General features: G+C 39.7%; 1 protein-coding gene and 1 long non-coding RNA gene across 16 annotated transcripts; one reads left to right on the top strand and one right to left on the bottom strand.

Moving 5' to 3' along the window:
* The first annotated feature begins 20 nt into the window (after positions 1–20).
* Positions 21–27,731, top strand: atxn2 (ataxin 2). 15 transcript variants are annotated; one of them, XM_083527653.1, is made up of 26 exons: positions 21–124; positions 722–856; positions 5,514–5,547; positions 5,638–5,697; positions 5,956–6,027; positions 6,220–6,370; positions 7,198–7,212; positions 9,456–9,580; positions 9,681–9,772; positions 11,493–11,672; positions 12,859–13,034; positions 14,569–14,766; positions 17,301–17,483; positions 17,672–17,851; positions 17,961–18,050; positions 18,841–18,911; positions 19,006–19,334; positions 20,007–20,073; positions 20,291–20,437; positions 22,313–22,330; positions 23,547–23,616; positions 23,857–24,050; positions 24,245–24,368; positions 24,935–25,281; positions 26,740–26,911; positions 27,071–27,731. In XM_083527653.1, exons 2-26 carry the CDS (start codon positions 741–743, stop codon positions 27,097–27,099), a joined length of 3,240 nt encoding a protein of 1,079 aa, XP_083383779.1. In that variant the 5' UTR covers positions 21–124; positions 722–740; the 3' UTR covers positions 27,100–27,731. The 15 variants fall into 15 exon arrangements, with proteins under 15 accessions (XP_083383779.1, XP_083383780.1, XP_083383772.1 ...); XM_083527654.1 differs by lacking the exon at positions 21–124 and having other exon boundaries at positions 157–856; positions 23,547–23,610; XM_083527646.1 differs by lacking the exon at positions 21–124 and having other exon boundaries at positions 157–856.
* Positions 385–4,302, bottom strand: LOC310718732. Its single transcript, XR_014531253.1, has 2 exons — positions 1,600–4,302; positions 385–1,394 (listed from the first exon to the last, which is right to left on the bottom strand). It is a non-coding gene; the product is annotated as an uncharacterized lncRNA (long non-coding RNA).
* Positions 27,732–27,738: the final 7 nt, after the last annotated feature.

The following is a 27,738-nucleotide window of genomic DNA, read 5'->3' as shown; positions in this document are numbered from 1 at the left end:
GGAGAATTGGCCGTGTCTCCTTTAAAGATGGATGAGTGAATGGAGGAGCAAAACCCTGGCCGGCTCACGTGCATCACGCCGCATCACAGCCGCTCGGCTTCCGATCTGCTCCTGTTCACTTCCGGTAAATAGTGCGCAGTGCTCTAAAATCCTCATTGTAAATAAACCTTGTTAAAAAATCTATATAATAAAACAACAACGTCGGTTTACTACCAAAAAAAAAATCTCGGCAGTGTTTTTTAACACCACCAACTAATTTAATTCCGAAATGTAATGGTCCAAATGAAAAGCGAAACACGACCGACGCACGCCTTGTTTAGCGTATATATATATTTATATATTTGTATATATATATATCCTTCCGCCGGTTTTCCGCGTCTCCTCGGACTGTTTAGGTCTTTATGTCTTTCAGAGGCGGACACGTCCTCCGGGGAACAGGTTATATCATTGTAATCTAGTAGTATATATTAATATAAGTAATCTTATTCGATGATAATAATTGTTTGTTTTTAAAGGGAAAAAAATACGAGAGGAAAAAAATAAGGAAGCTAGCTCGCCTAGTTAGCAGTTAGTGTCCAGGCTGGAATCAGCAGCCCTAGCAACAGCACCGCAGCTAGCAGGCTAACCCTCAGTTCACGTTCCTGTCGGTTTGACACTCAAATCAGGCCGCGTTCTGAAATCTTTAGGGGATCTTTTATTTTCCAAACCTTTTCGCTACCAGACCTGTTTATGGGATAATCATGTCAATGAAGCAGACAGGCGGTAATCGGAAACCCGGCGGCGGGAGCGGGGCCGCGGCGGCCTCGGGAACCGGGGGATGCGCAGGAGCTGCTGCAGGACGCCACGGGCTGAGCAGGTGAGTACAGTCCCCCCTGAGCTCCACCGTACACGCCTGATTTTACTGCTCACGAGTTAGAAATGGAGATAGGATGAGTGTCAGGTGTAGAAAGCGCGGTCTAGCTGCTGTTCGGGATCTGCTGCAGTGCTCTAGCGGGTTACTAGCTGCTGTAGTGAGCGCAGTGTAGGCCGTGCTGGGAGAGGGACAGTGGACTCGGGCTTTGCTTATAACCTAGTGTGGTTTGGGGTTTGGGGATTTTTTGGGGAAAAAGCGTGGAATCAAGGACACGGTGGAAAAATATCAGTGAAAGAAGAATGTCAAATACAACGTTGAAAAATAAGTGCATGGTCCCGACGGAGCGGTCTGTCCTCTGCCTGCCTGTCTGCCTGTCTGTCTGTCAGCTGATCTGCCTGCTTGCCTGTCTGTCTTTCTGCTGATCTGTCTGTCTCTGTGGGTCATCCTGCTGACCTGTCTGTCTGGCTGTCTTCCTGCTGTTCTGTCTGTCTTCCTGCTGTTCTGTCTGTCTTCCTGCTGTTCTGTCTGTCTTCCTGCTGTTCTGTCTGTCTTCCTGCTGATCTGTCTGTCTCTGTGGGTCTTCCTGCTGACCTGTCTGTCTGTCTGTCTTCCTGCTGACCTGTCTGTTTGTCTGTCTGTCTGTCTTCCCACTGACCTGTCTGTCTCTGTGGGTCATCCTGCTGACCTGTCTGCGTGTCTTTCTGCTGTTCTGTCTGTCTGTCTGTCATCCTGCTGTTCTGTCTGACTGTCTGGTCTTCTTGCTGATCTGTCTGGTCTTTCTGTTGATCTGTCTGTCTGTCTGCCTGCCTGCTGATCTGTATGTCTGTTTGCTTGTTTGTCTGCCCCATCATCTGTCTCCCTGCCTGCCTGTTTGCTAATCTGTCTTGATGAAATTCCTCATTTAAGTCACAGCCTGGACACTGGATGACTTTTTACATGTTCACGATCCTATTCCACAAAGTTGTTTTGTCTCAGGTGTGAATATATTGATTTAATGGTGTGTTCAGTGCATGTGGAGTGGATTTGTTGTCGTTTCTGACCTTTAACCCACTTAAACCAGCAGGGCTGGGGAGGTACTGAGCTGTTCTCCTCACAATCGTTTCAATAATAGCTTCACAGACAAACTAGTTTCTGCACTGTTCCTCCAGTGCAGTCACCAATGTACCCTTTTGAACCTGGTACCCAGATGCCAGTGTACCTTGGTATTAAAAAATAATCCCTTTATTTTGATAGGTGAGATGATCGCGACTTGGCAGGTGTTTTAAAGCTTGTTTAAAGTAATGAAAGCAAGCTTTGACACGTAGGAATAATTCCCAGCCCCGCGTTATCACTTTTCTACCCATACCCAGACAGGTGCTTACCTGTGTGTGGCCCTGGCCTGGATTCTGCTTGGAAATTGGCTAGTTAATTCCCGTCTCCTGATCTTGGATTGGCTAGTAGATTTTACTCCCTTCGCGAACGAATGAACTAGCCAATTCCAGGACGTGGCTTGGCAGAATGTGGGTAAGAGGAAATTCTTATGCCAGTTCTTCCTTTCTAGTAGGCGTCTTTGTACAAGACAAACGATCCAGAGTCAACCATGGCACTCAGCAACGTGGCTTTATAGCTAAACATGTCCTTCAAGCATGACATTTGTATCACTGTGAACTTCAGAACGTCTTGAATACGCCCTCTTAGAGTCGTGTGGACAACACAAGCTTCTTCATGTGGGAGCAGTCCTTGTGGAACGACACGTCACATGGGATATATTGAACACTGTATAGATCTTAGTCGAAATCTGCTAAAACACACCCTTTATTTGTTTATAATTAGCAAAGATCAGAGCATTAAAAATTCCTGTTACCAGTGATAAGAAAAAGGATAAATCTCAAATTTTTCAGGTTTCGTTCCGCCTCTAGGGAGAGACTACCTCTCTTTTTTTCGCTTTCTGAAAGTATATGGAGTAAATTATTAGCAGGAGAAAATGCATCTTGTTTTTCAGAAACTCTAATATAAGTTTGGAGAAATTACAATTACCCATTGCATACTTGTTTTCTCGAGCACGCGTCATGTAAACCAACGGCACGCATCAGCCAACACGAGGAACTAATCAGCATCGGACAGAACTCGATCATCTCGTCCCAGTTTGCATGAGCTCTCTGCTCATTCTCTGCTCCGGAATCCAGCGAGCGGTTGGAGACATTGAGGAGTGTTACTGCAGATGTGCTCACTTTTCGTTTTTCCATCCAGATTTATGCTATAAGGCGTTTTCTTTATCTCCTCGTGGGATTTCCTTGGCGTTGTAATGCGGAAGTAGGGAAAACTGCCATGAGCCAGAAAACAAGTGAGCCGCAGTCCAATACAGCTTTCAGCCATGGATGTTGGAATGCTCTGCTCCAGGATCAAAATCGTACAAACGCTTTATTATAAGAGCGGTTTTAGGAAATTCGAAAAAAAAAAAAAAAAAAGATTTGGTGATTACTAATTCAGACAATTCGATTTAAAGGTGCAGGACTTTCAGTACGGTGCACGTGTACCTAATGCAATTCACGTGTTGCGCAAAACTAAAACCATAGAAAATAAAGTTTCATAAATCAAATGAATGTAGAACACTAGACTGTCGTAACATTGGCAGGAGGTCAGTGATTTTGTGCATGCGGAAAAAGAAATCTGTACAAATCGTGTTTCTTGTACTGATCTGGTAGCGCAGTGTCACTGTCTATAAACTCAATAGAATCAATAAAATAAGTGTATTGCATTCATTTGATTTTTATTTTCTATTTATCTTTTATTTAAAATTGTATTTAAAAAAAATATAAACTGTTGTTCACAAATGTTGCTACTAATAAACAACGTTAATAAAATTTTTTTTTATAAAAATTAATAAAAAAAAAAAAACACGGCAATTTAATGTTTTGCATTCCTTCACCCTAACGTACCGAAATTTAACCGGGAACGTGACTTAAAAACCAGGGTACGTCTCGAAACGTGAATATCGTGTACCGTTACACCCCTAATGTGTGCCGTTGACCAGCACAGTGTTGGAGTTGAAATAGTTTAAGCGCCGACTGACCCATCGAGCTAAATACCGATCTTGTCTTTATGCACTGACATTATTTATTTATTAATTTATTATTATTTTTTGCTAAATAAGAGTGAGAAATATGTACTTCTATACTTTAACCTTACACGTGTCCTGGTTATGATCTCACAGATCTCCATCCCCATTGAACTTGACATTTTAAGTTTTTTGTAGAATAAAATGCAAATGCTACTATTCCAATTTCATTGTCGACGATTGGAAAACGCAACACGATGCAAAGTTTCTGGGAAACACTACTACGGTACTGCCTTTATTACCAGTCAGGTCAAGGTGTCATGGTGTAATAGTTCGCCTGAAGAACTCGGCATGCGTAAAGCCTCCTGGAATGTGTCGGGTTCATGAAAAACAAAAGCGTTTTTAAAGCGTTGTGTCTATTAATAAGCAAGTAAATAACGAGCATATTTCATCAGTGTTGTTTTTGAGTACCGAGGGTGTGACCGCGCTCGTCTCCATATTTAGCCGCTTTGCTGCGCCACTGCCGAGTGTGTTTAGATCCAGCGGGTAGTGTAGCTGAAGTAGCTGTTGTGGAAATCAGTCAAATCCTCCAACATGCTCTCTCTCAGACTTTCAGTCCAGAAGGAAATTACGTCAGTGATTTGGAGTCGAAGCGGAGTCAGTTCACTGAGCCTGTAACCTTTCTAACGAATAACACATGCGCAGGGGACCAAGATGAAGCTGTACATGGTGAAAAGAAACTGCAACCGTATTCGTGCCCCTGAATCTGGTTTTAAACACATTAAATGGTGTCTGTGTTGAAGCCACTCTGTTGCTGTTGCTTTTTCCTCTTTCATTTCTGATTGGTTAATTAAATGAATGACATTCGTAGACACAAGTTTAGGCAGGAGTTAGACATTGTGCTGGCAGAACAGTCTCCATTAGAAAGACTTAGTACAAATTTTTTTCCAGATTTTTATGTTCTTTATAACGGCCGGATGTTATGTAATGCAGATCGACCTCACCGTGAGCTTTATGCAAACGCGTCTGTTGTTTCGTGGTCTTGTGACGTGAGCTGCTTTCTTTGCCGTCAGAAATGTACTTTGTGCTGCATTCGACCCAAACATGTTCCCCACCATAACAATGCTCCTTAAAACAAAACAAGCTTCGACCTCAACCCTGTTGAACACCTTTGGGATAAATTGGAATGCTAACTGCACCCCAGGTCTCCTCACCTACATAAATACCTGATTTAATTAATGCCCTTATGGGTAAATGAATCTCTACAAATCTCCACTCCAAAATCTAGTGGAACATCTTCCCAGAATAGTGAAGGATATTAGAGCAGCAAATTGGGGACTACATGTGGAATGGAATGTTCTCAAAGCACATATGAATCAGGTATGGTCAGGTGTCCACAAACGTTTATGCATATAGTGTACATCCACGAGTAAAGGCTATCTGAGTGCCCATTGATGGTCAAAAAGCTGTTAGTATTTACTCTTATCATGAATGCAAAATGCAATGTTTGTTTATTTATTTATTTATTTATTTATTTATTTTAATAAAATGAAATGTGCTGCATGCTGCAATCCAAACGTATCGATTAATTCATAGGTTAAAGGTTTTATTGGTTTTGTGCAGGGGCCGCAACAGCGCCAAAGCACACTCCACACCAGTAAGTCCAAACCTTGTACGATTTCTGCTATTAAAACCTTATACATGGTGTTCACTGGCTGCAGAACTGATCATGTCGTTGTGCTTGCAGGTGGCCTTCAGTGGAGTTTATGCAAACATGAGGATGGTTCATGTCCTAACTTCAGTGGTGGTAGGTTTAAACAGGCGACTGTTTTCTCAACACTCCCACCCCCCACCCCCACCCCCTTCAAAAAATTTTAATAATGGGTGTAATGTCTTTGTGACAGGATTAAAATTCGGTCAGACTTTTGATATTTTGATAAACTCCAGCATTATTATGTGAATTTTTTTGGTGACGTTTTCAATTGATGGATTTAATTCACAAGGTTTTTTTCCCCCTGCTGTATTGTTTTTGTAAAATAACATTTTCATTTAACCTGTCGTGCAGGGAAACAAGTGCGAACTTAAAGTGAAAAACGGTGCAGTCTATGAGGGTGTCTTCAAAACATATGGTCCAGAGGTACAGACAAATACATGTGTATATGCAGCTTTGGTAAAAAAAAATATAAATAAATATATATACCGTATATATATATATATATATATAGATATGTGTTAATATATTATTATTATTATATAGACAGTGTAGAGATTATGTTGTTTGATGCATCCTTACAATAGAGTATGTGTTTGTGTGTGTGTGTGTATGCAGTGTGATCTGGTTTTGGATGCAGCCCACAGGAAGAGCCCAGAGCCGAGCGTTGTTCCTCGACGTGAAGACATAGTCGAGAGCATCATCTTCAAGGCCTCAGACGTCGTGGTGGTGCATTTTAAAGACGTCGACCTGAGCTATGCCAAAAAAGGTGAAGCATTTAGATGACGTCGTAAACACGCCGTGATTGCCGTCATGCTCCTGTCACCGTTTCATTAATCTGAAACTCCCCTGAACGTGGATGAGGGTTTAGTTATGGTTAATTAAAATAAGATGCCTTACTGAAGTTTATTAGATATTGTTTGTGTTGTATGGAAGGTTCAGGAAGAAAAGGGTAATACACTGTAATACTCATAATTATTTGTTATTTCCACTCCTCTTCTGGGGAAAATTGCCCAAAGTGTATGATTTATGTATTTATTATTTTTGTAAACAAATTGCCATTACACTAATATTAGTACTGTTTGAGCAAAAGTTAGTCTCCAACACATACACAATAGAACATTTTCAGTCAGATTTCAGGGATTGAAGACAATTGATTTTCTGCATTATTGAATAGAAAACTGAAAAAAACAAGAGACTGTTTTTAGAGGGTTCACCCATTTTTATTTAAAGATTTTTTTTTAACCATTAAATCCATTTCCATGATAGTTTTTAATTATTGTTTAAAAATACTTAGTTTATTAAACACTCCTGTGTTAACACTTGTATAATAAGCATAGTCTTTATTTTGTAGTTTGCTTATGCCTCATTATATTCTGTATCAAGGGATTTATTGACTGCTTCTGCTGATTTTGCATTATAGGGTGAACGATGTCCTCATTCAGAATTGTACCCCTGGTTTTGTACTATAGTGTAGTCATTTAAATGTTTGTCTATGTGTGTGCCAAGGTTGCAAAGCACTGCTTTATAATCTGCTCAGTTTTGACCCGCTGACCCGTTCTTTATTTTGTCTCTCTTCTCTTTCAATGGACGTAGTCTCATCAGAGCAAGGTAATCCGGTTTATACCCCCCATTCGACATCACTTCTCACATGTCATGTGTTTGCGGCAATGTAGATGGCATTAACGTGAAACCCATAGGTGCTATAGGTACTGATCGATTTGCCTAAAAAGCTAGTGCCAGTTTTCTAAGTTTTAAGATTCTAAGTCGATGAACTTTAACCCATTTCACTATTCCCATGAAACAGAACTGGTTAAAATACCAGGCCACAAACCGAGACTTTAGAGTCATTGTTCTCTCTCAGGCAATAAAACGGCCTGAAAATAATATTGAAAGTGCTCCATTCATGGCTGACATTACTTCATATCCAGGTTTATATATTTTAAATGTTTTTAAGGTCCTCAGACCTTCGCACCTCTTGTCTACTGAAACGCTAAACAGGAGAACGCTTCTTTTTTTTTTTTTTTTTTTTTTTTTTTTTTTTCCCCCCCATCTTCATGCCACTAAATCAGGACTAGAAAGCAGCTTAGCAAAACTCTTAATATTGTGGTCATATATGAAACCACAGTGCAGAAGTGAGTTAATCAAATTTCTCTAATGTACAGTACAACATGTTACTCCTAGACAGATGAAGTATCTTAGGTTTTAATGACGCACACTGGACTGCTCTGTGATGGCTTTTGTTTGTTTTTACCCTCACCTATATGGACAAGTTTGTGGACACCTGACTATAAGATTCACATGTGAACATCCCATTACACATTTAGTCTCCATTTTCTGTTATAATAACTTCCACTCTTCTGGGAAGATATTCCACTAGTTATTCTTTCAACCACACTTGGCTGAAAATGGCAGGTGTCCCAGTACTTTTGCACGTATAGTGGATCTGTACTGTCTATCCGAAACAAGTGCAGTCAGTGGAATCCAAGTTTGTTAATCCAGTTAGATTTCAGCTCCTTGCTTTACAAGTTAGAACCTTCAGCATTTTTTTTTAACTCATCGGACATTTGCAGTGTGCTCAATATTTCGTTATTATTGATTACACACAAATGTGCACCAAGAAGGACGGGGCTTTCAAATTTTTTCTCTTCTAGTGGTTAGTCAAATAGCAGTTCATGAGCTCATAGATATTAGCTAAAAAGAAGAAGCATATCCCTAGTGAATATCTGTTTTGGAATGGTTTCTGTCAGAACTGTTTGGTTCTACAAAACGTAAAGAGATTTGTTCAGTTGTAAAACCGTGTCCCAGCACAGCTTCTTCTCTGAAATGTGAATAAGTCTAAACTGTACAGCAAAGCCATTAAGTAAGCTTTACCATGAAATGCAGGCCTGCCCTTTAATCTGAAAGCTCTGTTGCCTGCGATTTATATTAAAATGTCACCGCAGTCTTTAATTATTATTTTTTTTTGAACACACAAACACCCCCCCCCCCCCCCCCCATTTTATACTTTGCATTGTTGTTGTTTTAAGTGCATGTTTTTTTTCTTACTATTTTATTTTATTGCATTGCCATGGTGTTGGTGGTGTAGTTATTAATCCAGTTGGTATTATATGGTGCTGGGAACAAATGTAGGTGTAAAACGAATGTGGTACCTGATAGAAAGATCTAAAACGTCCTTTAAAATATAAGCGTAGTAGCATCTAATATCACAATTCTGCATTCAGACACTCATATGCCTCCTCATTTAAAGGTGCATTGGTTGCACATTTGGATTTAGACGTTTTAAGGTTGAGTGCAGTAACATAGGAATTATGTGTCTAAAGGTCGACCGATTCACCGGTTTTGCCGATTAATCGGCACCGATAGTTGACTATTGGTGATTTGGTATTTATTTATTTTTTTGTAATAATGTTCAGTATTGTTTTACATTAAGTATTTTTTTTTTATTTATTATCCAATATCTATTCTAAAAAACTATCGGTTGATTTAATCTGTTATTGGCAAGTTTGACCCAACCCAGCTACTAGTAAAATCGTATCGGTTGACCTCCAGTTCCTACTTTAGTCTCAAACCATATTTCAGGAAAAATCCTACCCCAAAATCTGTATATTTTGTAGAATCTTAATGCTGCATTACAGATCTAATGATTGTGTATGCAGATGCGGTGTTAAAAACCGATAATGTGCTCCTGCATGCCATGTATAACCCTGACCTCACGTCTTCTTTATAATAACACAATCAAATAGTGACCAGTGCACCTTTAACAGAGCATGATGAACTGTAGTCATTATTTCTGCCTTCATCCTCTGTTTCTATCATTAACACATTGTAATTATTTTTTCTCTTTGAGCCAGATAACCCTACAGACAACTCATTAAGCGCCCGATTAAATGGAGAACATAAAGAAAAAGATTTGGAGCCTTGGGATGGAGGAGATCAGCATATCTCCGGCAGTTTGGAGTCTCTCGATACTGACGTGGTAAAGCTTTTTTTTTTCTCCTGCAAATTCACAGATGATGTTTAGGGTTTTTGAAGTAATATTTTAAATTATTCACTGGATATGTTCACTCGCTCCTCAGTCAAATGGTTGGGACCCTGATGACATGTTCAAGTACAACGAGGAAACGTATGGGGTGAAGTCCACTTATGATAGTAGTCTGTCCTCATACACGTGAGTGCCTTTTATTCCTTTACATTATGCTGCAATGGAATGTTTTTCCCCCTGATGCTTTGCATTTACTCTAATAGTGAAAGCTGCTTGGTTGTGTTGGAGAAGTGAAGAAAAGAGTGCAGCCAGGGTGGAGTGATAGCAGGAGTGATTTGTGATCGCAGAGGAGGGACATGGGTATGGAGTAGGAGAATCCTGAGGATGGAGCCACCAGAAACGAGGAAAAGAGGAAGGCAAAGGAGGAAGTTTATAGATGTGGTGTGGGAAGACATGCAGGGAGTGGTAGAGGACAGGGGTGTATGAAGATGGACGAAAGAAGAAGAAAGTGAAAGCTGCTTGGTTGTGCTTTTTCCATGTCTTGTATGTGGTCTGAATGCACTTTGTGTAAATTCAGGTTTTTTTTGGAGCTTCTAATTGAGATAGCTTATTAATTGCATTATCAGCATATATGCATGGAATCCTAATTTTTATGTATGAATTTTATTTGAATACATAATTATATATATATATATATATATATATATATATATATATATATATATATATATATATATATATATATATATATATATATATATATGTATGTATTATTGTTATGTTTGCAGTGGTGATGGACAGGTTGATGGACGAGGTCAGACAGGAGTCTCTGTGGACTATGATGTTTGCAGATGATATTGTGATTTGTGGTGAGAGTAGGGAACAGGTTGAGAAGAGCCTGGAGAGGTGGAGGTATGTGCTGGAGAGAAGGGGAATGTAAGTCAGTAGAAGTAAGACGGAGTGGAGTAGGTGGAGGAGTTAAGGTACCTGGGGCCAACAGTGCAAAGTAATAGAGAGTTTGTTAGAGAAGTGAAGAAAAGAGTGCAGGTTGGGTGGAGTGGGTGGAGAAGAGTGACAGCAGGAGTGATTTGTGATAGAAGTGTATCTGTGAGAGTGAAAGGGAAAGTTTATAGGACTGTGGTGAGACCTGCGATGTTGTACGGTTTAGAGACAGTGGCATTGAGTAAAAGACAGGAGGTGGAGCTGGAGGTAGCAGAGCTGAAGATGTTGAGGTTTTCGTTGGGAGTGATGATGATGGACAGGATTAGAAATGAGTTTATTAGAGGGACAGCACATGTAGGACGTTTTGGGGACAAGGTGAGGGAGGCGGTATTAAGATAGTTTGGCCATGTGCAGAGGAGGCTATATCGGTAGGTGAATGATGAGATTGGAGCCGCCAGGAAGGAGGAAAAGAGGAAGACCAAGGAGGAGGTTTATAGATGTGGTGAGGGAAGACATGCAGGTATATGGTGTGAAAGAGGCAGATGTAGAGGACAGGGGGGTATGGAGACGGATGATCCGCTGTGGTGACCCCTATTGGAGCAGCTGATAGAAGATGATGACTGTTATTGCACATATGCTACCTGCAACACCTGAAAGACTATTAGGTATATGAGGTGACATTAAAAAAAAAAGTTTTCAGACAAATTGCTGTCTGTGATTAAACACGTTGTCAGAATGGCACCAGTTGCAGAGCTCCTTATGTACACAGAACAATGTCTTTTGGCACACTGACTTTCGAAAGTCGGTGCTCGCTGTGACTGTGTGTGCAGCCTCGTGCTGCCATCTGTTGGCGTGTTTAAAAAAAAAAAAAAAAGTGTCTAACCTTTTTAATCCCACCTCGTATGTTCCTTTCTTCAGTGTGTATTTGTTAATTTTTTTTCTTTTCAATTACCCGACGTACTAGAGTGCCACTGGAGCGAGACAATTCCGAGGAGTTCCTTAAGCGGGAAGCTCGTGCAGCGCAGCTGGCCGAGGAGATCGAGGCCAGCGCCACCTATAAGGCTCGTGTGGCGCTAGAGAACGATGAGCGATCGGAAGAGGAGAAATACTCATCTGTAGTGCGGGACGCGCATGCACTCAGCAGGTCAGATATAAACGTCCATGTTGACAATAAGTACACATCTGTATTTCAAAAAACACAATTTTAAGGCCAAGGGGCTTTAAAAGAGACTACTTTGAATGGGCTGTAAGGCTTGTAAGCAGTAAATGAACAAAGCACAGAGAATGGACTCAGTTTAAGGAACATGCAGAGTATTTTAATCAGTAAATGAGTATAATAACAGTAAACTGAATAACAGTGATCCAGGGATCTCTGGTGTATTCCAAGTGAATCGTGGTGCCGTTCTGCTCATTCAAGTGGCAAACTTCATTAACTGACTAACAAATGTGCACACCATAACAAATGTACAAAGAACCCAACGAAAATTCTGTGTTCACTCACACTTCTGTTGTTCCAAACCTGTATGAGATACTCCTTTAGATATAAAACAATGTATGGCTGAGCGACATTGAATTAATGTCAGCTGCCCCCTTAAACTCGGTAAAAAGTTAATCTGTTTCCCATCTTGCCTGAAATTTTACTTTTCTTTTTACGCATTTTGGTGGACGTTCTCAAAGGCACGCACATCCTACCACATTTTAATTGCTTCGGTGACCGGAATAAATTAGCGCCCCCTCCTGGTTGGAGAATCAACATCCTAATATGAAAGCAGTCTTTTGATTTTCCAGCAATTAGAGTGACATGGTCCTGCGGTCCTGGACCACCAGCTAGAATGGGTCTAATATATGTGTCTAAATTAAAAACTCTTCTTTTTCTTATGTCTTGGGTGTTGGCATTTTATAACCAGCTCTTTAGAAGCATTTCTAATATCCACACATATAATATTGTCTTTTCTTGAACTAAAAACGTTTGCATGACCAACGGTGATGCAAACTGACCTTCTTCCTGGTTCTTATTAAGAACCAGGAAGAAATCCATCACAGCATACCTGCTATATTCCTGATCACTCAATCTCTTGTGTAATGTGTGAAAATTATACATTAAATGTGTGAAAGTGAAACCAACCAAATAAAAGGTAACGGCTTAAAAAAACAACAACAAAGCATTGTCTACAATGCGTGAAAAGAAAAAATAGCATTCTTCAGAACATCCTTCAGTTACTGTAGACTATAAACTTTTTAGATTACAAGATTACAAATTAGGTTAAAGCTCCCGATGCCGTGGTGTTCATTGAGTTTGCTTTTCCAATTGCTCCTCTTCACATCACCAGGGACAATAAATACATTCCCCCGGGCCAGAGGAACCGAGAAGCAGGGCTGTCATGGGTAACAGGACGCCAGAACTCCCCCAGACTTATGCAGTGCAATCCTGGTCCTTCTTCATCAAGAGTTTCACCTCACGACTACAACACACACAGTGGTGTGGATCAACGTGTTGTCAATGGAGGTATGGTTAATGTTATGATATTTAATAATCACAAGCAATCACGATGTGTGAGAATGGCAGAATTTTTGTACAACCAATAGATTATAATTTTTGTTCATCTACAGGTGAGAAAAACAAATTTTTTTTTTATTATTATTTTTTTTTTTTTTACTTTGTGCTGTGCTCAGTGATTCGCTGAGATTTTCAGACATTTATATCATGAGCTACAGACACAGACGTCATATCTCACCGCACTACAATCGCAAAATGTCAATGACTTTCCACATTCACAATATAATGGACTGTTAATGGACATAAATTTAGAAACATTCTGTGGAATTGACAAGCAAGCAGTACTGAATCATGTACTAATCATAAATATGCTAAATGAAATTTAATTGAACAAAGTAAAACTCTAAATGTAAAAAAAATCTCTTCAATTAAAGCACATGGTGTCAGTGATTTGCCTCCAGAGGCCGCTCTCGTACTGTACAACACAACCTGGAAAAACTATCGGTATGGATTTTTGCAGAGTTTTGGCAACCAGCTCTAGGTGCTAATTAATCTTTTAATAAATTAATCTAAAGTTTGTATCCAGTGTTATAAAATTGGTTGTGAAGCAGAGATATAAAGTATGTCACATGAGAAGAGGAGGAAAAAATGCCCTTGACGCAGATCTTTATTTCTGATTCACCATATTTTTGTAGCCTCGCCTTCACGGTCTGTATTCATACTGACAGTGAAAGAGGGGCTTTAAAATTTGATGGACAAGGCAAACTGAGAAGTAAATAAACCGACTCTCACCTTCAGGATATCTTGACTTTTTTTCAGCAAGTCTGCTGCAGCACAATAAGAAGGTTTTGTTAGAGGTCACTGATATTACAAGCGCATGACTGTATTGCTTATAACTTCAATGGCTTTATTAAGCATTACTCTCTATAGTACTAAAAATTAGCGGTTTTTTTATTGTACTGTAAGTTTAATTGAAAATAAGAAAAAAAATTTATATTACGGAATCATACTTTAATTTTAATATAATACAATTTGCTATAAGGCAACATTTTGCTTTTGGCTCACAGCCCTCAATCAAATTAGCTTTTTTGCTAATTGCTAATTCTCGTAGAACTACATATTTCTGGTTCAGCTCAATTCATCTGTATACTTTTACTGTGAATCTCTTCTTTCCATTTCCATGTCTTTTTTTTCATCTTGTTTTCTCTATTTTGTATTTTTTTCTTTTTTTTTTTTTTAAATCCATCAGTGCCTGCATGTTAATCAACAAGGCATTCAGTTTTGTCACAAAATCCCAAAAAATTTTTTAGTGAAAATGTCTTAAAAATATTAGTGAAATTTCCTGCAATTGCAGTACTCATTTATTATATTCCCTCTTTTTTTTTTATTGATTTATTATTTTTTTTATTACATTTTTATTCTCAATTTTCCCCTGAATCTCCTTCGTCAAATGTCTGGTCTCTGCTCCGTGCATTATTTACGTTTATGTCGATTTTGTTTCTTCCCCCCTGTCTAATTTGTTTTCCCCCCGTTCACACATCAGGTTCCCAACATTGGTTCTCTTGCTGTCCATCTCCCTCCTCTCGCCCTTCCTCTCGCTACCAGTCAGGCCCCAACGTCTCCCTTCCCACTCGGCCTCCCTCCAGACCCCCATCCAGGCCCTCGCGGCCCCCCTCTCACCCCTCTGCCCATGGCTCTCCAGCACCCTTCTCCACACTGCCCAAACGCCTCTCCTTGGAAGGTATTAAAAACACCTGGAGTGGCCCACTATGGTTTATTTTGATTTTTTGCTTTTGCATGGGATGTGCTGCAGATTCACTTCTGTGTGCTTTTTTAACTCCTGGGTGTGGATTTGGTCATTTTGAAGTGCATGTTTAATTCCTAACATCTCACCTTGGTGAACTTTCCCACTACTCATTCTTCATTATCTCTCTGACTCACTGGTTTTTGATTACGCACAGGATTGTGCCATTTTTTTTTTACCCATTTGTTAGTTTTGGAGACTGGCTAGATCTTTACAACTTCTAAAAAAGCAGTCTTCATTTCACTTCCTTCTATGACTTCAGTCTGGCAGTATAGTCGTTTCACTGTTCTCACGAGTTACACGGACTCGACGGATGAAACTGGATCAGACGTACTACATTTCCATATTTTACATTTCCTATTGTGGTACTTTAATAAGTCACGTCACTGCCAGATTAAAAGCGTGGGCAGCTTTGTTCTAAACGTGTGCTTTGGACTGTCAACTGCTTTTAACTTTTACTGTTAGATGGTTAATTGTTTCATGAAATTTACACCTGAATTTTCTTAAGGATCTTGGGAAGTGCTACATCTTTGATTGCTCTCAAGGTTTCTTTCTAATATCATCTCAGGGCGATTTCCCCAACCATCAGGGATGAACTTAGAGGACAAATTGTTACATTGCCACGAATAAAATCTGAGTGAGAGGTTTTATACTTTTTTTTTTTTTGCAGTTTCCAGTAACAGCTATCTAGAAACCTTTTAAAACATGAATTTCACCCTCGTTAGGAACTCATTGGCTGAGACAATTATTGTAGGAAGATAATGACTGATCTTTTCAAACCTGCAAAATCACAAATGATTATAACACCAGATACCTGCAGAATCGGCTAAAATCTGCCAGGCAGCTCAGCATCGGTGATTGCCTCTGCCTGCAAGCAGTTCCCCACCTAATCATCCTCACAATCTTCTGTCTTCAACACAAGTTTGTTCACAATTTGTAATTGGCAGAGACGTATGGAAAACCTCTCTGCAGCTTGTACATACAGGTTTATTTATTTATTTATTTTGGTTTACAGAAAACACCATATAAGCTAGTGTTTTGGGTCGAATGATCCTGATTGAGTTTTTGGTATCAGGGCTGCTTCTTTTTTTTTTTTCTGAATATGTAGAATTGTGTCGGTAAATGTATGCTGTCGGTTATTAGTCTGTTACAATTCTATACGAATGAATTACAGATACAAGGTTTTCTTTTTATTAAACCACACATGCTGCTTGCTTATAACAAGGTGCGAGAAGCTGAACTGAACACCGCAAAAAGGTTTATGTAGCAAACCACGTTTTTGTTTACAACTCTTTATAAGGCAACAAGGGACAGTGTTATCTGCCCTCTTCCACATACACGAGCTCCCAGATGCTTGAAATTGGCTAGTGTTCCACTGACTGATCAGAAAGAGACATGTACATTATGTATATAAGGCGTTCTCTAAATCTAAGTGCGATGCAGCATGGTGCACTCGCGTGAGTGTGATGCAGTGCGGGTTTTTCTGTATATAATCCTGATGCAGTGTGGGATACCCCTGTGTGTAATCCTCGTACAGAGTGGTATACTTTAAGTGTGTGATGCAGTTCTGTATTCTCTGTAATCCTGATGCAGAGCAGATCACTGCTGTGTGTCATTGTGATGCCTCATGGTAAACTCAGTGTGCAGTTGCGATGTAAGCAGTATACTCTGTGTATATGCGTGATGCAGATGTTATAAATGGTGAGGAAATTAAGGAACGTGGCAGCTCGGAGTTGCTGATCGGAAGGTCAAGGGTTCAAACCCCAGTATCGCCAAACTACCACTCTTGAGCACGACCCTTAACCCTCTGTGCTCCAGGGACACCGTATCATGGCTGATCCTGCGCTGTGTTCCCAGATCCCTAGAATCATTGGTCTATGCGAAGAAAGAAATTCACTTTAAATGAAAAAAGATGTAATGTCTGTCTATCTGTACTCATCTTTAAATGGCAGGTCATGTTCTATTTATTTAATCAGTTAATGAGTATCACTAACATTGATATTAGTTGATGATACTCAAACAGAGAAAGAGAGAAAAGAAAAAAGCTTTTCTGGGTAGTTCGTGGTTAATGACTTTTTGGAAAAAATTACTTTATTGTTCCTGTAGTTAGATTATTATTATTATTATTATTATTATTATTATTATTATTATTATTATTATTATTATTATTATTATTATTAGAAAATAATCTCATATTTGCAACGGAAAAGAGAAGAATGACGCCACCGTTCACACCCACACTCCTGCCTTTTATACACACTTATCCAGGCACGGCAAAGCAAATGTCAGATTAGAGTCAAAAATATGATCTTTTTTTGTTACTTTAACTGTGCCATGGTTGTTGGTTTCTTGGGCTCCTCAGCAATTCCTTTTGGCAGTTTGGGGATTTGAACTCAAACCTTAACCACTACTCCTCTTCACACCTCCTACCACCAATGCAAATCTGTTCATTTTGATGCTTTGTTTTAAAGGTCCTCCAAGGATGTCTCCGAAGTCCCAGCGGACGCCCAGGGCACATCGAATGCCCTCCTGCCGGGGAGGTGGTCCCCCTGGAGTGGAATTCATGTCACAGGGTACCTCTGTGGAGGCTACATCTACTCCTCCTTCCCGTAGCAGCCCTTCTGGTGGCACTTGGTCTTCAGTAGTCAGTGGAGGTGAAGTATCTGAGTGTCACTTGTGTTTAATCCGTATTAATCAGCTTGGTAACTGTAGTTCATTTAGATCAAGTAATACGCTTCTATCGATCAGTTTATAGCTTCACAATGTTTACGTTTACATTTAATAGCTTCACTTATGTGTCACAAGTAAAATGCAATTTCACTATGGACGTTTTTTCTCACAGGACACAGACCTCGCTCTCCTCGGCAAAGCACAGTGGGAGGAGCTCCTTCTGGCCCTTCCTCTTCATCCTCTCCACAAGCTGGCACAGTGCCAGTCGATCCAGTAACTACGCCCACTTCGGCAGCATCCCCGATTTTAGCAAGTCCAGCACCTAACGTGGCTGCTATACCAGTAACCGAAGGTATTAAAACGTGTGGGTGGGGGTTGGGGGGCAGATGAGACTGTGGATTCCAGCTTTTTTTGCTCTTTTTTTTTTTATGTATTATTTATTTTTTTATTTGGTGACGTAGCGAAAGAGATTCGGCACAACTCTCCATCAGCCAACAAGGAGAATGTGAAGCCTGTGGAGTCTTCTCCAAGCAGCCGGCCAGTTAGTAAAGGTATGTGATGTTTTATTGTTATTTTAGATAATCAGTAGCTTTAGAACACAAGCTTTTCATTTGACAAATGAGCTACAAATGTTCAGCGCTACACAGGGTTCTTGTATGCATATATTTATAATTATAATCATGCTAAATGCACAATGATCCAAATATGATTTCATCAAGGAGCCATAACTAAAGCCTGCCTTTTTTTTTTTTTTTTTTTTTTTTTTTTTTTTTTTTTTTTTTTTTAAGGATGGTTCTGAGACATATCATGTCTCATTTTTTTATACCGTTCATACATATTCATGAATTCTAATTTTGCTCATTTCGGTATTCTTTACAACTTTTAACACTAATGACGATACAGAGTCGAGGCTAAACGTTTAACTTATTGTCCTCTGCTATGTCCAAATGTCTTACTACACAGGAATTGGTAATCAAACACAGAGAGCATTATAACAATCCAAAAATGATAGTTAAACATGCCTGCCACAGCTTTACACTGAATACCAGAACTGCGTTTCAGTAACGCCGCTTTTTTTTCTAGTTATGTTTAAAATAAATATTTTGGCTGTCATTTATCAAAGGTCTACTAAAATGTAATTCCAATTATTTCTTTCTCTCCTCATATCGCACTATAATATTGATATCGTCTGGACAGTGGAAAATATCATGATATAAGTTTTAACTCATATCGCCCACCCCTACTTTTAGAATTGAAGTAGCTTTGATGTGATGCTGTCATAGTAACAAAAATAATACGACTGTGCATCCAAATGATCCTTTTGAATTTTTTTTTTTGCAGGATATGCCGGCATGCAGTCTGACCATAGAAAGCAAATCGACAATTTAAAAAAATTTAGTGCGGATTTTAGGGTAAGTTCAGATCTGCTTCTGTATTATCTTTGCATTTTTGCACTGTGCAGGTTATTGAAGAGCATCTCTTCTTTTTCAAATATTTATTTTTTAGTTGCAGTCGAATCCAGATCTTTGGGTTGAGACAACGATGACGAAGTCTTCTGGAGACAAACTAAAGGAGTCTCCCGGTGATAAGTGCATGACCGAGTCAACAGGACCCAAGGTTTGCTCAGAGTCTTCCGGTGGTGAAGAGGTGGCAGCGGCAGTGGGTGGCAGCTCTGTGGGGAGTAAACCTGGCACTCCTTCTCCATGTCCCTCATCCTCCACTCTCAGCACGGAGCAAAAACGTGTACCTGACGTGACCTCTCAGGGTGTCCAGACTTCCTCACCCGCTGCTGTGAAATCGGATGAGAAAGAAGAGAAGAAAGATCATGTATCAGAGTAAGTTGTCAATACTGGAAACTTTCCATTGGAATTAACGGGACTATATGGGAATAAACTGGGATTTTACAAAATTGCAGGTTTGCCTATAACGGAGAAACTGACATGTAGTTAAAAAGATCCTGCAGTTTAATTTTGGTTAAAAACAACCAGATTTATTTCAATTTTAGTAAAACATCTACCCTGCACATTCCACAATCACGTGCACACTTACTGCAGGACTACTGAGGCTACGCCCCCTACAGGCACTGTGCATTACTCTATAATATAACACACTATTTCTTAAATCCTGCACACAAAATAATGTTTTGAGAAATTACATAAATATTACATACATTTATGTTTAAAACTTCATTGTGCTGTGTGTAAGCTGTTGTGTAACTAAATGATTCTAACAATTACATAGTTACAAAGTCAAAATTGTCATGAAAAAAAAATCTGGTTAGCTTCCTTTTATTCTGTTAACATTGTAATCAGTTATAATTGCTGTATCAGGCTAAAAGGATGACGACTGGAGTAGTGTTTTCGGAGTTTGCGGTAGTGTGTTCATGTGTGCTTCGACACACTGTGGGAATTTTGTGTGACTGACTTGCTTTTATCATGCTCTACTAATGAGGGTTGCATGATTCAATGGCAAAGACTTGTGTTTTGTTTTGTTTTTGCCCCATGCAGGAGTGTTAGAAAATCAACGCTCAATCCAAATGCCAAGGAGTTTAACCCCAGACCTTTCTGCACTCCAGTGAGTATCTCAGTGATGCAACAATGACACTTTAGAGCTGCACAAGTCATTACTATACTACATTACAATGATTACCTTGTAGATTATCTGCCTGTCTGTATAGTAGATCTGTATACAGTATATTATGTTGTATATAATTTATTAATCTTATGTACAATCGACAGATCAGTCATCTTGACTCTCACATATTACAAATGCATAGACTTTTTCTCCTCAGCCCAAACCAGCCACTACTCCGACTCTTACACGACCCCAGGGTCAGCCCAGTCCTTCCATCTTGGTGCAGCAGCCTCCTACTGTATATAGCCAGCCAATGTGCTTCCCACAGATGTACCCACTGACCCCAGTCAGCCCCGGACTGCAGGTACAAATTTCCCACTATTTTATCTTTGGAAGCTCAGCAAAGTCTTTGTGCATTGTTTTTTTCCCCCTTTTTCTTTTCTTTCCTTTCCTTTTCTTTGCTCTGTGTACTAATTCTCTGTTTTTAGACTAACACGCGCCGCTATGCCTTTTTTTGTTTTCTTTGGAATGTTGTTTGAGCTTTTTATGTATTTCATGCACCCTCGAACGTCCACTTTGCTTCTTTTTTTTTTTTTCCCCTAGCGGAAAAGCAGTTTCTTGTACTTTGTAAGTTTACAGTTTTTATGATTGAAAATGGTAAAACTTGTACGTACACACACACACACACACACACACACACACACACACACACACACCGATCAACCTTTGAAACAACATTAAAAAATAGAGAGTTGTGGTTAGAGCATAGGGTCAGCCATGATACAGTGACCCTGAAGCACTGAGGTTTAAGGGCCTTGCTCAAGGGCCCAAGAGTGGTAGCTTGGTGATACTGATACCCCCTCAACCTTTCGATCAGTTGAGATGTTGGATGCAGGATAAATAGGCAAATGCATGGGGACATCTTTAACATTACTGGTAATGGCTTTACATAGGCCAGTGGTTAGTACCGAAAGGTGGTCCAAAAAAGGACGACCCGATTGTCTGGTTTGAGCCCACAGAAGAGCATCTGTAGAAGAAATTGCTGGAAGAGTTCATGCTGGCTGGGATAGAAAGGTGTCATAAGTGCGTCACGTGCCGACTCCTGTCTAATACTGAAAGCGTCTACACTAGGCATGCAAGCATCTGAGCTGGACCCTGGAGCAGTGGAAGGAGGTCTGATATATCTTTTACATCATGTGGATGACCGGGTTTGTGTATGTCGATTACCCTGAGTAGAGATGATGCCCTGATGATGATGGCCTGATGCACTATGGGAAGACTAAGCTAGTGGAGGCAACATTCTTCTTCCTCTTTCTTTTTTCCAATTGTATGGTGCGTTTAACAATGGACATTGTCCCAGATAATCCCAATGAGCGGCCCAGTGGAGAACTCGGCAAGGGGAAAACTCCATGAGCTGGCATGAGAGGAGCCAGACTCAAGAGGGAAACAATCTGTCATCTGGCTGACACTGAATCCTCTGTCCTAACATATATGACCCCTTTCAACAAGACAATATGTTGAGGAACATAACGGAGTTCAAATTGTTGATTTGGCCTCCAAATTCCCCAAACCTCAATCTGATTGAGCTTCTGAAGGATGCTCTGGACAATTCATGGAAGCCTCACTCGCACGGATCTTCTACTTACTTATTTACAGAGCTGTTTCGCTGGAACAGGGGAATCTACACCATATTATACAGGTGGATTTATTAATAAGCCATGCGTATAGATCTATGTGTAGATGTGTAAAGTCAGATATTAAATCACTCATGCGTTGTTATTGTAGCATCTGCCACAACATAGGAGTTAAAATTTACTCTCAAATATGAGCTCAAAGTGCGTGCTGATTATATTTCAACTCTAATATACTGTAGACAGTTAAATAAAAGTAATGAGTGCACACATTTACCTTCAACTTCAACCCATAACTTCATCAGTGTTTCATTTATTTTTCTTTAAACCCATGTATGAATGTTTTTGTATCTTGTTTAGATTGAAATTCGCAATAATTTCTCAGTGGTGTTTTTTTTTCTTTTGGATACGTGTGATTTTGCTGCTGCTTTTTGCAGCAAATACTCTATAAATTAGTTTTATAGAAACACTACACCCATCTTGCCATATTGCCATAAGGAAATCCTGATGATACAGCAGCAGTTTCAAATGGTTTAAAATCAGACATGCGATGATCAAACTAAAGACTGGTTCTTTTTTTTCTGTCTCTTCTTTCTTCTCTCCATTAGAAAAGCATTATCTGGAAGGTTTGTGCAATTCTAAACTTTTCTTCTTTATTTTTTCCTCCCATGTTAATAATGTTAACGAGATGTTTGCTTGTTTGTGTCCCTGCATATAATTTACCAATTTCCTGCCCAGTTCATCAGCTTAAACATTTTCAGGTTGTCTTTGTCTTTTTGTGTGCAAAAAAAAAAAATTGTAAACTATTTACATTAGAAAACCATAATAAAAGAAATATATATTTGCTTATTTTTTTAGTTATGATACTTGCCACAACCCTCCTTTTTGATTATTTTAGATTTGATTATTTTGTTTTTTATTTGCATGATTATTTGTCAAATATGAAAAGAAAATATTCAGGAGAATGCTGTTTTTTTATATAGCGTATGGTTATGCGTTAAATCACCGCAACAAAGCAACAAATGGCGCATTACCACGTACAGCTTTTTATTTTCTCTACAGTTAGTGATGATGGTAGCTATGAAATTTAAAGATGTTTAAAATTCGCATTTAAGACTAAGCCCGGATAAAGCCGTTTTTACCAATCTGACTGGATTTCAGTTGTATATGAAAATTACACGTTACTGTCAAATGCTATGAATATAAAAAGTCGATTTTTATCAGATGAGTCTTGTATTTCCTAAAAGGAAATGCCAGGACTACTGATATAATGGCCTGACTGATATCAAAGTGGTCATTGATGCAAAAATTATGGAGCTTGAAGTAATAGCTGATAATTGTGACAATTGGTGTCAAACTTATAATAAACAACAAAGACCCACATCAAGCCAATAATAATGTTAAATATATAGAAAATTCAGCTGAGGTAGTGACCAAAAGGAATTGTTTACCAAAATATGCATTATACTCCTCTAACTCCTCATTCTCACCTTATGTAGTCAGTGAAACCAGATTCAAATTTGATGGTAAAATTTGGTAAAAAGCAGAAGTTTGTTGATCGTGATGAACATTTGACGGAAACTAGATTATTCATTAACTCGACATCGCAGCATCACCTTATTTTAGCAACCACTTGCTGCCGTACTGACCTGAATCCCATGAGACTGCTGCACATGTACATGATCAGTCATGTGGGCCACCAGAACACACCAGGCCACAGTAGGGGTGAAGATCAGATACAGCCTACAACAGAACAGGGTTCAGCTCTGAATAGTACCAGTGGTGTTGTGTGTTGCTATAGTTGCGCTGTGTAAACTTTATTTCTGTTTCTCCACTCCTCAGCCTCCGACTATGTACCATGTTCCGGTTCCTCACATGACCGTAAGCCAGTCTAAGTACAGACCAGGTAAAGGTGAGAGTATTTATTCCTTTTTTTTTTGTTTGTTTGTTTTTTTTAATTATAATAGTTTTTTAAAGAATAATGGACGTTTTAGTTTTTTGTGTACTTTAAAGATAAAAAAAAAGAATGCGCAAAATAAAAATGTATTGACTCATTAAATGTCACACAAATAGAAGTTATCTGTGAGAAAGAAATGTATCTCGTAAACATGAGACGAAAGAAATGAGTTTTCTTTGGAATCCTCTCTGCCAGTACCCAGCATCCCACAGCAAAGACCCGAGCAGCATCACCCAGCAGGCACGTCACCCATGATGCACCCTGCCACAGCTGCAGGTCCCCCAATCGTAGCCCAGAACCCTGGTTACTCCCCCCAGTATTTCACTTGTAACCCTCAGCATTTTAGCAGCCAGCCGCTGATGCAGCAGATGACCCATTACCAGTCCCAGGTATGTACCAGAATTAGTATAGGTTTTAAACACACACTTAGCATTTGTGTCCACATACACCAATCTGAAATAAACGTGATGCTCAGTTGCAACATTTTTGTTCTTTAAATGAATGTGGTTTCTTCCACTTTTAGATCTAGAATTGTTCAACTGAAATGTACTTGATTCGGACCACAAAACGTTTCTCTTTCCAGGCCCAGCATGTGTTCAGTCCGGTTATGCAGGGAGGTGCGAGGATGATCACCCAAAGCCATGGCCAGCCCAATCTGGTCTCCTCCTCTGCTAACCAGTATGGTGAGCAGACCCACACAATGTATGGTAAGAACCCCATCCCTGACCTGTTTGCTTTATTTTATTTCATTTTTTATTCTGATCTCAGTAAAGCTTGTGGTTGTTTCTGTTACACAATGTACCCAGATGTCGATCGATACAGGTTTTCTCTGGCCGATGCCGATATTTAGAAATCGGGGCAGTGCCTGTGCCTACCTGTAGCCTAAACTACAGCTGATTGAAGTAGCATCATATTTAACCAATGAATTTTGAACTGCTAGATTTAGAACGTAGGATAAGAACTTGGAGGCGGAGCTCGTCGGCAAGAAAGAGAACTCTGATTGTCTATTCAGCTTAGCGAATGAGCACGCGAGAAAAAAAAAAAACCCAGAACTGACGAAAACAAACGACGACGGTGTGAAGAGGGAACACGCAGACACTTGTTGTCGTTCTTGCAAATGGAAAAAAGCTACACGAATCTGTAGCGTGTTAAAACGCTGCTCGCTTTGTATATTCACAGTTCCAGCTCTTCCGGTTTCTCTGTTTGGATGATTAATTTGCATTCAACTGGATTCAACTGCTTTTTTTTTTTTATAATTTTTTTTGCATTTTAGTCTCCGCTCCCATCCATCAGCAGTACCCTCATCCGGGTGCCACCCTTCACCCGCATCCCCCTCAACCCCCACAGCCCTCCGCCACACCAACAGGTCAGGCTCAGCAGAGTGGGCAGCATGCCGGTACAAGCCACGCTGCTGCCAGTCCCGTCCAGCACCCACAGCATCAGGCGTCTCTTCACCTGGCCGGTGCGGCTCCCCCGCAGCAACAGATGTACTCTGCCTTGACGCCAACCCCGCCCTCAATGACCCCCGGCCCGGCTCCTCAATCCCCTCAGACCGTCTACATCCACCCTCAGCAGGTTCAGCACTCGTACAATCCCAACCACATGGCCCACATGCAGCAGGTCAGTTCTTGGTTGGAATTCTTTCTACACTCTGATTTCTTTTCATAGTCCATCTTGATGATATTTAAAGCTTCCTCTAGAAACCCAATTTAATCTACTCAATGGAAAATCAACATTTACTTAGAAATACAGCATTGTGTGTCTCATTACATTTCCTCATGTGTTTATGGTCTCAGTAATTGGACACATTTCCTATTGCTTTTTTAGGTCATTAACGCATTTTAAAACTTTATTTATTGTATCTGAATGAATAACATTGTAGTCTTTTTTTAGTGCCAGAGTTTGATTACAGACTGATTAGGTCTCTGGCTATAGCTGAACAGTAACTAAAGCCGTTTTTTTTTTTCCATGTCCACACACAGTTCTCTCTGTTTTTTGGCCTTTTGTCCACACCGAGACTCCGTTTTTAGTCACCGAAAACGTACCGTAGCTTTTTGAAAACGGCCACCAAAGTGGTATACGTTTAAAAATGCAGTTTTTGCGGCACAGTGTGGCCTGTGTAAACTGTGGCTTTCAAAAAAATGCCACGATGTTTTGAAGAGCCGGAAAGTAAATGAATGCTGGGTGGAAATGGCTCGAGTCGAGCGTCTTGCATTTTGCTCACACGTCGTACAGAGACGTGAACGTTTTCAGACGTTTCGGCGTGGACGAGCAACTTTTGTGTGGCAAGGTTAGGAAGTAAATAAAAAAATTTCTCTTTGTTGAAAAATATTTTTGGGTGTTTTTTTTTTTTTTTTTTTTTTGGAGCAACTCACTGTTTCCTAATTATTATAATTTTTTTTAAACTACACCAAAACATCCAAATATACCTTAAAGTAAAGAGTATTTTACAGCTGTACAGTATGAGACAGCATGGTTATTCAGAGATATTATGCAAAATATTCTTACTTCTAGCTGCATGTGGTTGTAGTAAAAATACTTCCATCTTATCAGAATTTAGCAGAAGGATGTTTCTCATCTGGCTTTGCTGACAAATACAATTGTCTATTATCAGCAATACCAATGGTATTAAATCAAGAATGTGCAGCTGAGGATGGTTCAACATGAACAGTGTAAAGATCCATGAAGTTACTAAGAAACTCAAGAACGTAAAGAATGGATTTGGATTGTAATTAATATAAACAGGCTGCTACAGCGGATTAGGACCACAGTTTGCATGAACAGTTCTGCATTTAGGCCTCAGCCACTGAACAGTACACCATTGTAATGAATGGATGTTCTGTACCACCCAGATGATTGGTTCCCTACTGAGTCTGGTTCTCTCAAGAATTCATTATACCATCTCAGGACGTTTTTCCTTGCCTTAGGTTCGCTAATTAGGGATAAACTTATAGGCACTAATTTTATACATTCATATTTGTTTATCTCTGTAAATCCGTTTTGGGACAATGTTCATTGTGTAAAGTGCTTATACAAAAAATCTAAAGCAATCTAACCCTATTTTTATGACCCCTGCAGGCACACATGCAGTCAGGAATGGTGCATCCACATCATGGCACTCCGTCTCACCCTGTGATGCTGATGGCCACACAAGCACATGGAGGCCCACAGCAAACTTTATCCCAGAGCACACTCAATCCGATCCCTGTCTCCTCAACCGCACATTTCTCCTACATGGCACATCCTTCAGGTATGCATTTAACTTCCTACACAGGACTTGACACGATGAACTTAAATGACTTCCTGAGAAATGTCTAAGATGTTATAGATCGCGTGTCCCAGGTGGACTTTAATCTCTCCGTAAATGTGAAATGATAGATTTTTGTGCATTATTCATTTTTTTCCTCAGTACAACCTCACCATCAGCAGCAGCTTTAAGAGGATGAAGATGGGCTCATTTCTGCTGACTCGCAGTGACCCCGCTCTTCTCAGCCCTTGTGAGCCACCGACGTGGCGACTGATCCTTCACCTGCTCCTTCTCTCCATGCCCAGTGAAACGCCCGATAAACCGTCTTTCACTGCACTTCTGCTAATCTATCCCAAATTCATGCTAACGAGCGAAGTTGCGGTGAACAGATGTTTTCTTTTTGGTTTTTTTAACACGAGTTTTAACACGAGGGGGACAGTTTTAGATGCCGTGAGTGAGAAACCGAATGTCAAGAAACTGGAACTTGCGTGTTGTTTGCACCTTCTCAGTAACAAATTCTTCCAGTGAATTGACAGTATTAACATTACTGTTAAATGCTGCTACTATTGCCATGTTCAGGAACTTGGGGTAAAGAAGGAAAAAAAACAAAACAAAAAAAAAAAACCCAACGACTCTAACCAAATTAAACGAAACAGAAACTTCCAGTGATTTGGCGAAAACAATTAGTTATTAATCAAACTGAACAGGCCCCAAGTACGTTTGACTCCTAAAACTGCTAAGTTAAAGTCAATTTTACTTTGTAGATAATATAAATGAATAAAAAAAGAATAAAAACATTAAAAAAAGTTGTAAAAACTGGTAACGGCTTA

The sequence above is a fragment of the Silurus aristotelis genome (genome assembly GCF_946808225.1).
Source record: "Silurus aristotelis genome assembly, chromosome: 23".
NCBI classification, from domain to species: domain Eukaryota; kingdom Metazoa; phylum Chordata; class Actinopteri; order Siluriformes; family Siluridae; genus Silurus; species Silurus aristotelis.
This window is presented reverse-complemented; position numbering and strand designations above follow the sequence as displayed.

Excerpts from the sequence above, each read along its gene's own strand:
- atxn2 (XM_083527653.1), top strand. The coding sequence starts at position 741 with ATGTCAATGAAGCAGACAGGCGGTAATCGGAAACCCGGCGGCGGGAGC. Across the intron at positions 14,767-17,300 it reads CAAACGCCTCTCCTTGGAAG|GTCCTCCAAGGATGTCTCCG; the intron begins GTATTAAAAACA and ends TTTGTTTTAAAG. Across the intron at positions 20,074-20,290 it reads CCAGACCTTTCTGCACTCCA|CCCAAACCAGCCACTACTCC; the intron begins GTGAGTATCTCA and ends TTTTCTCCTCAG.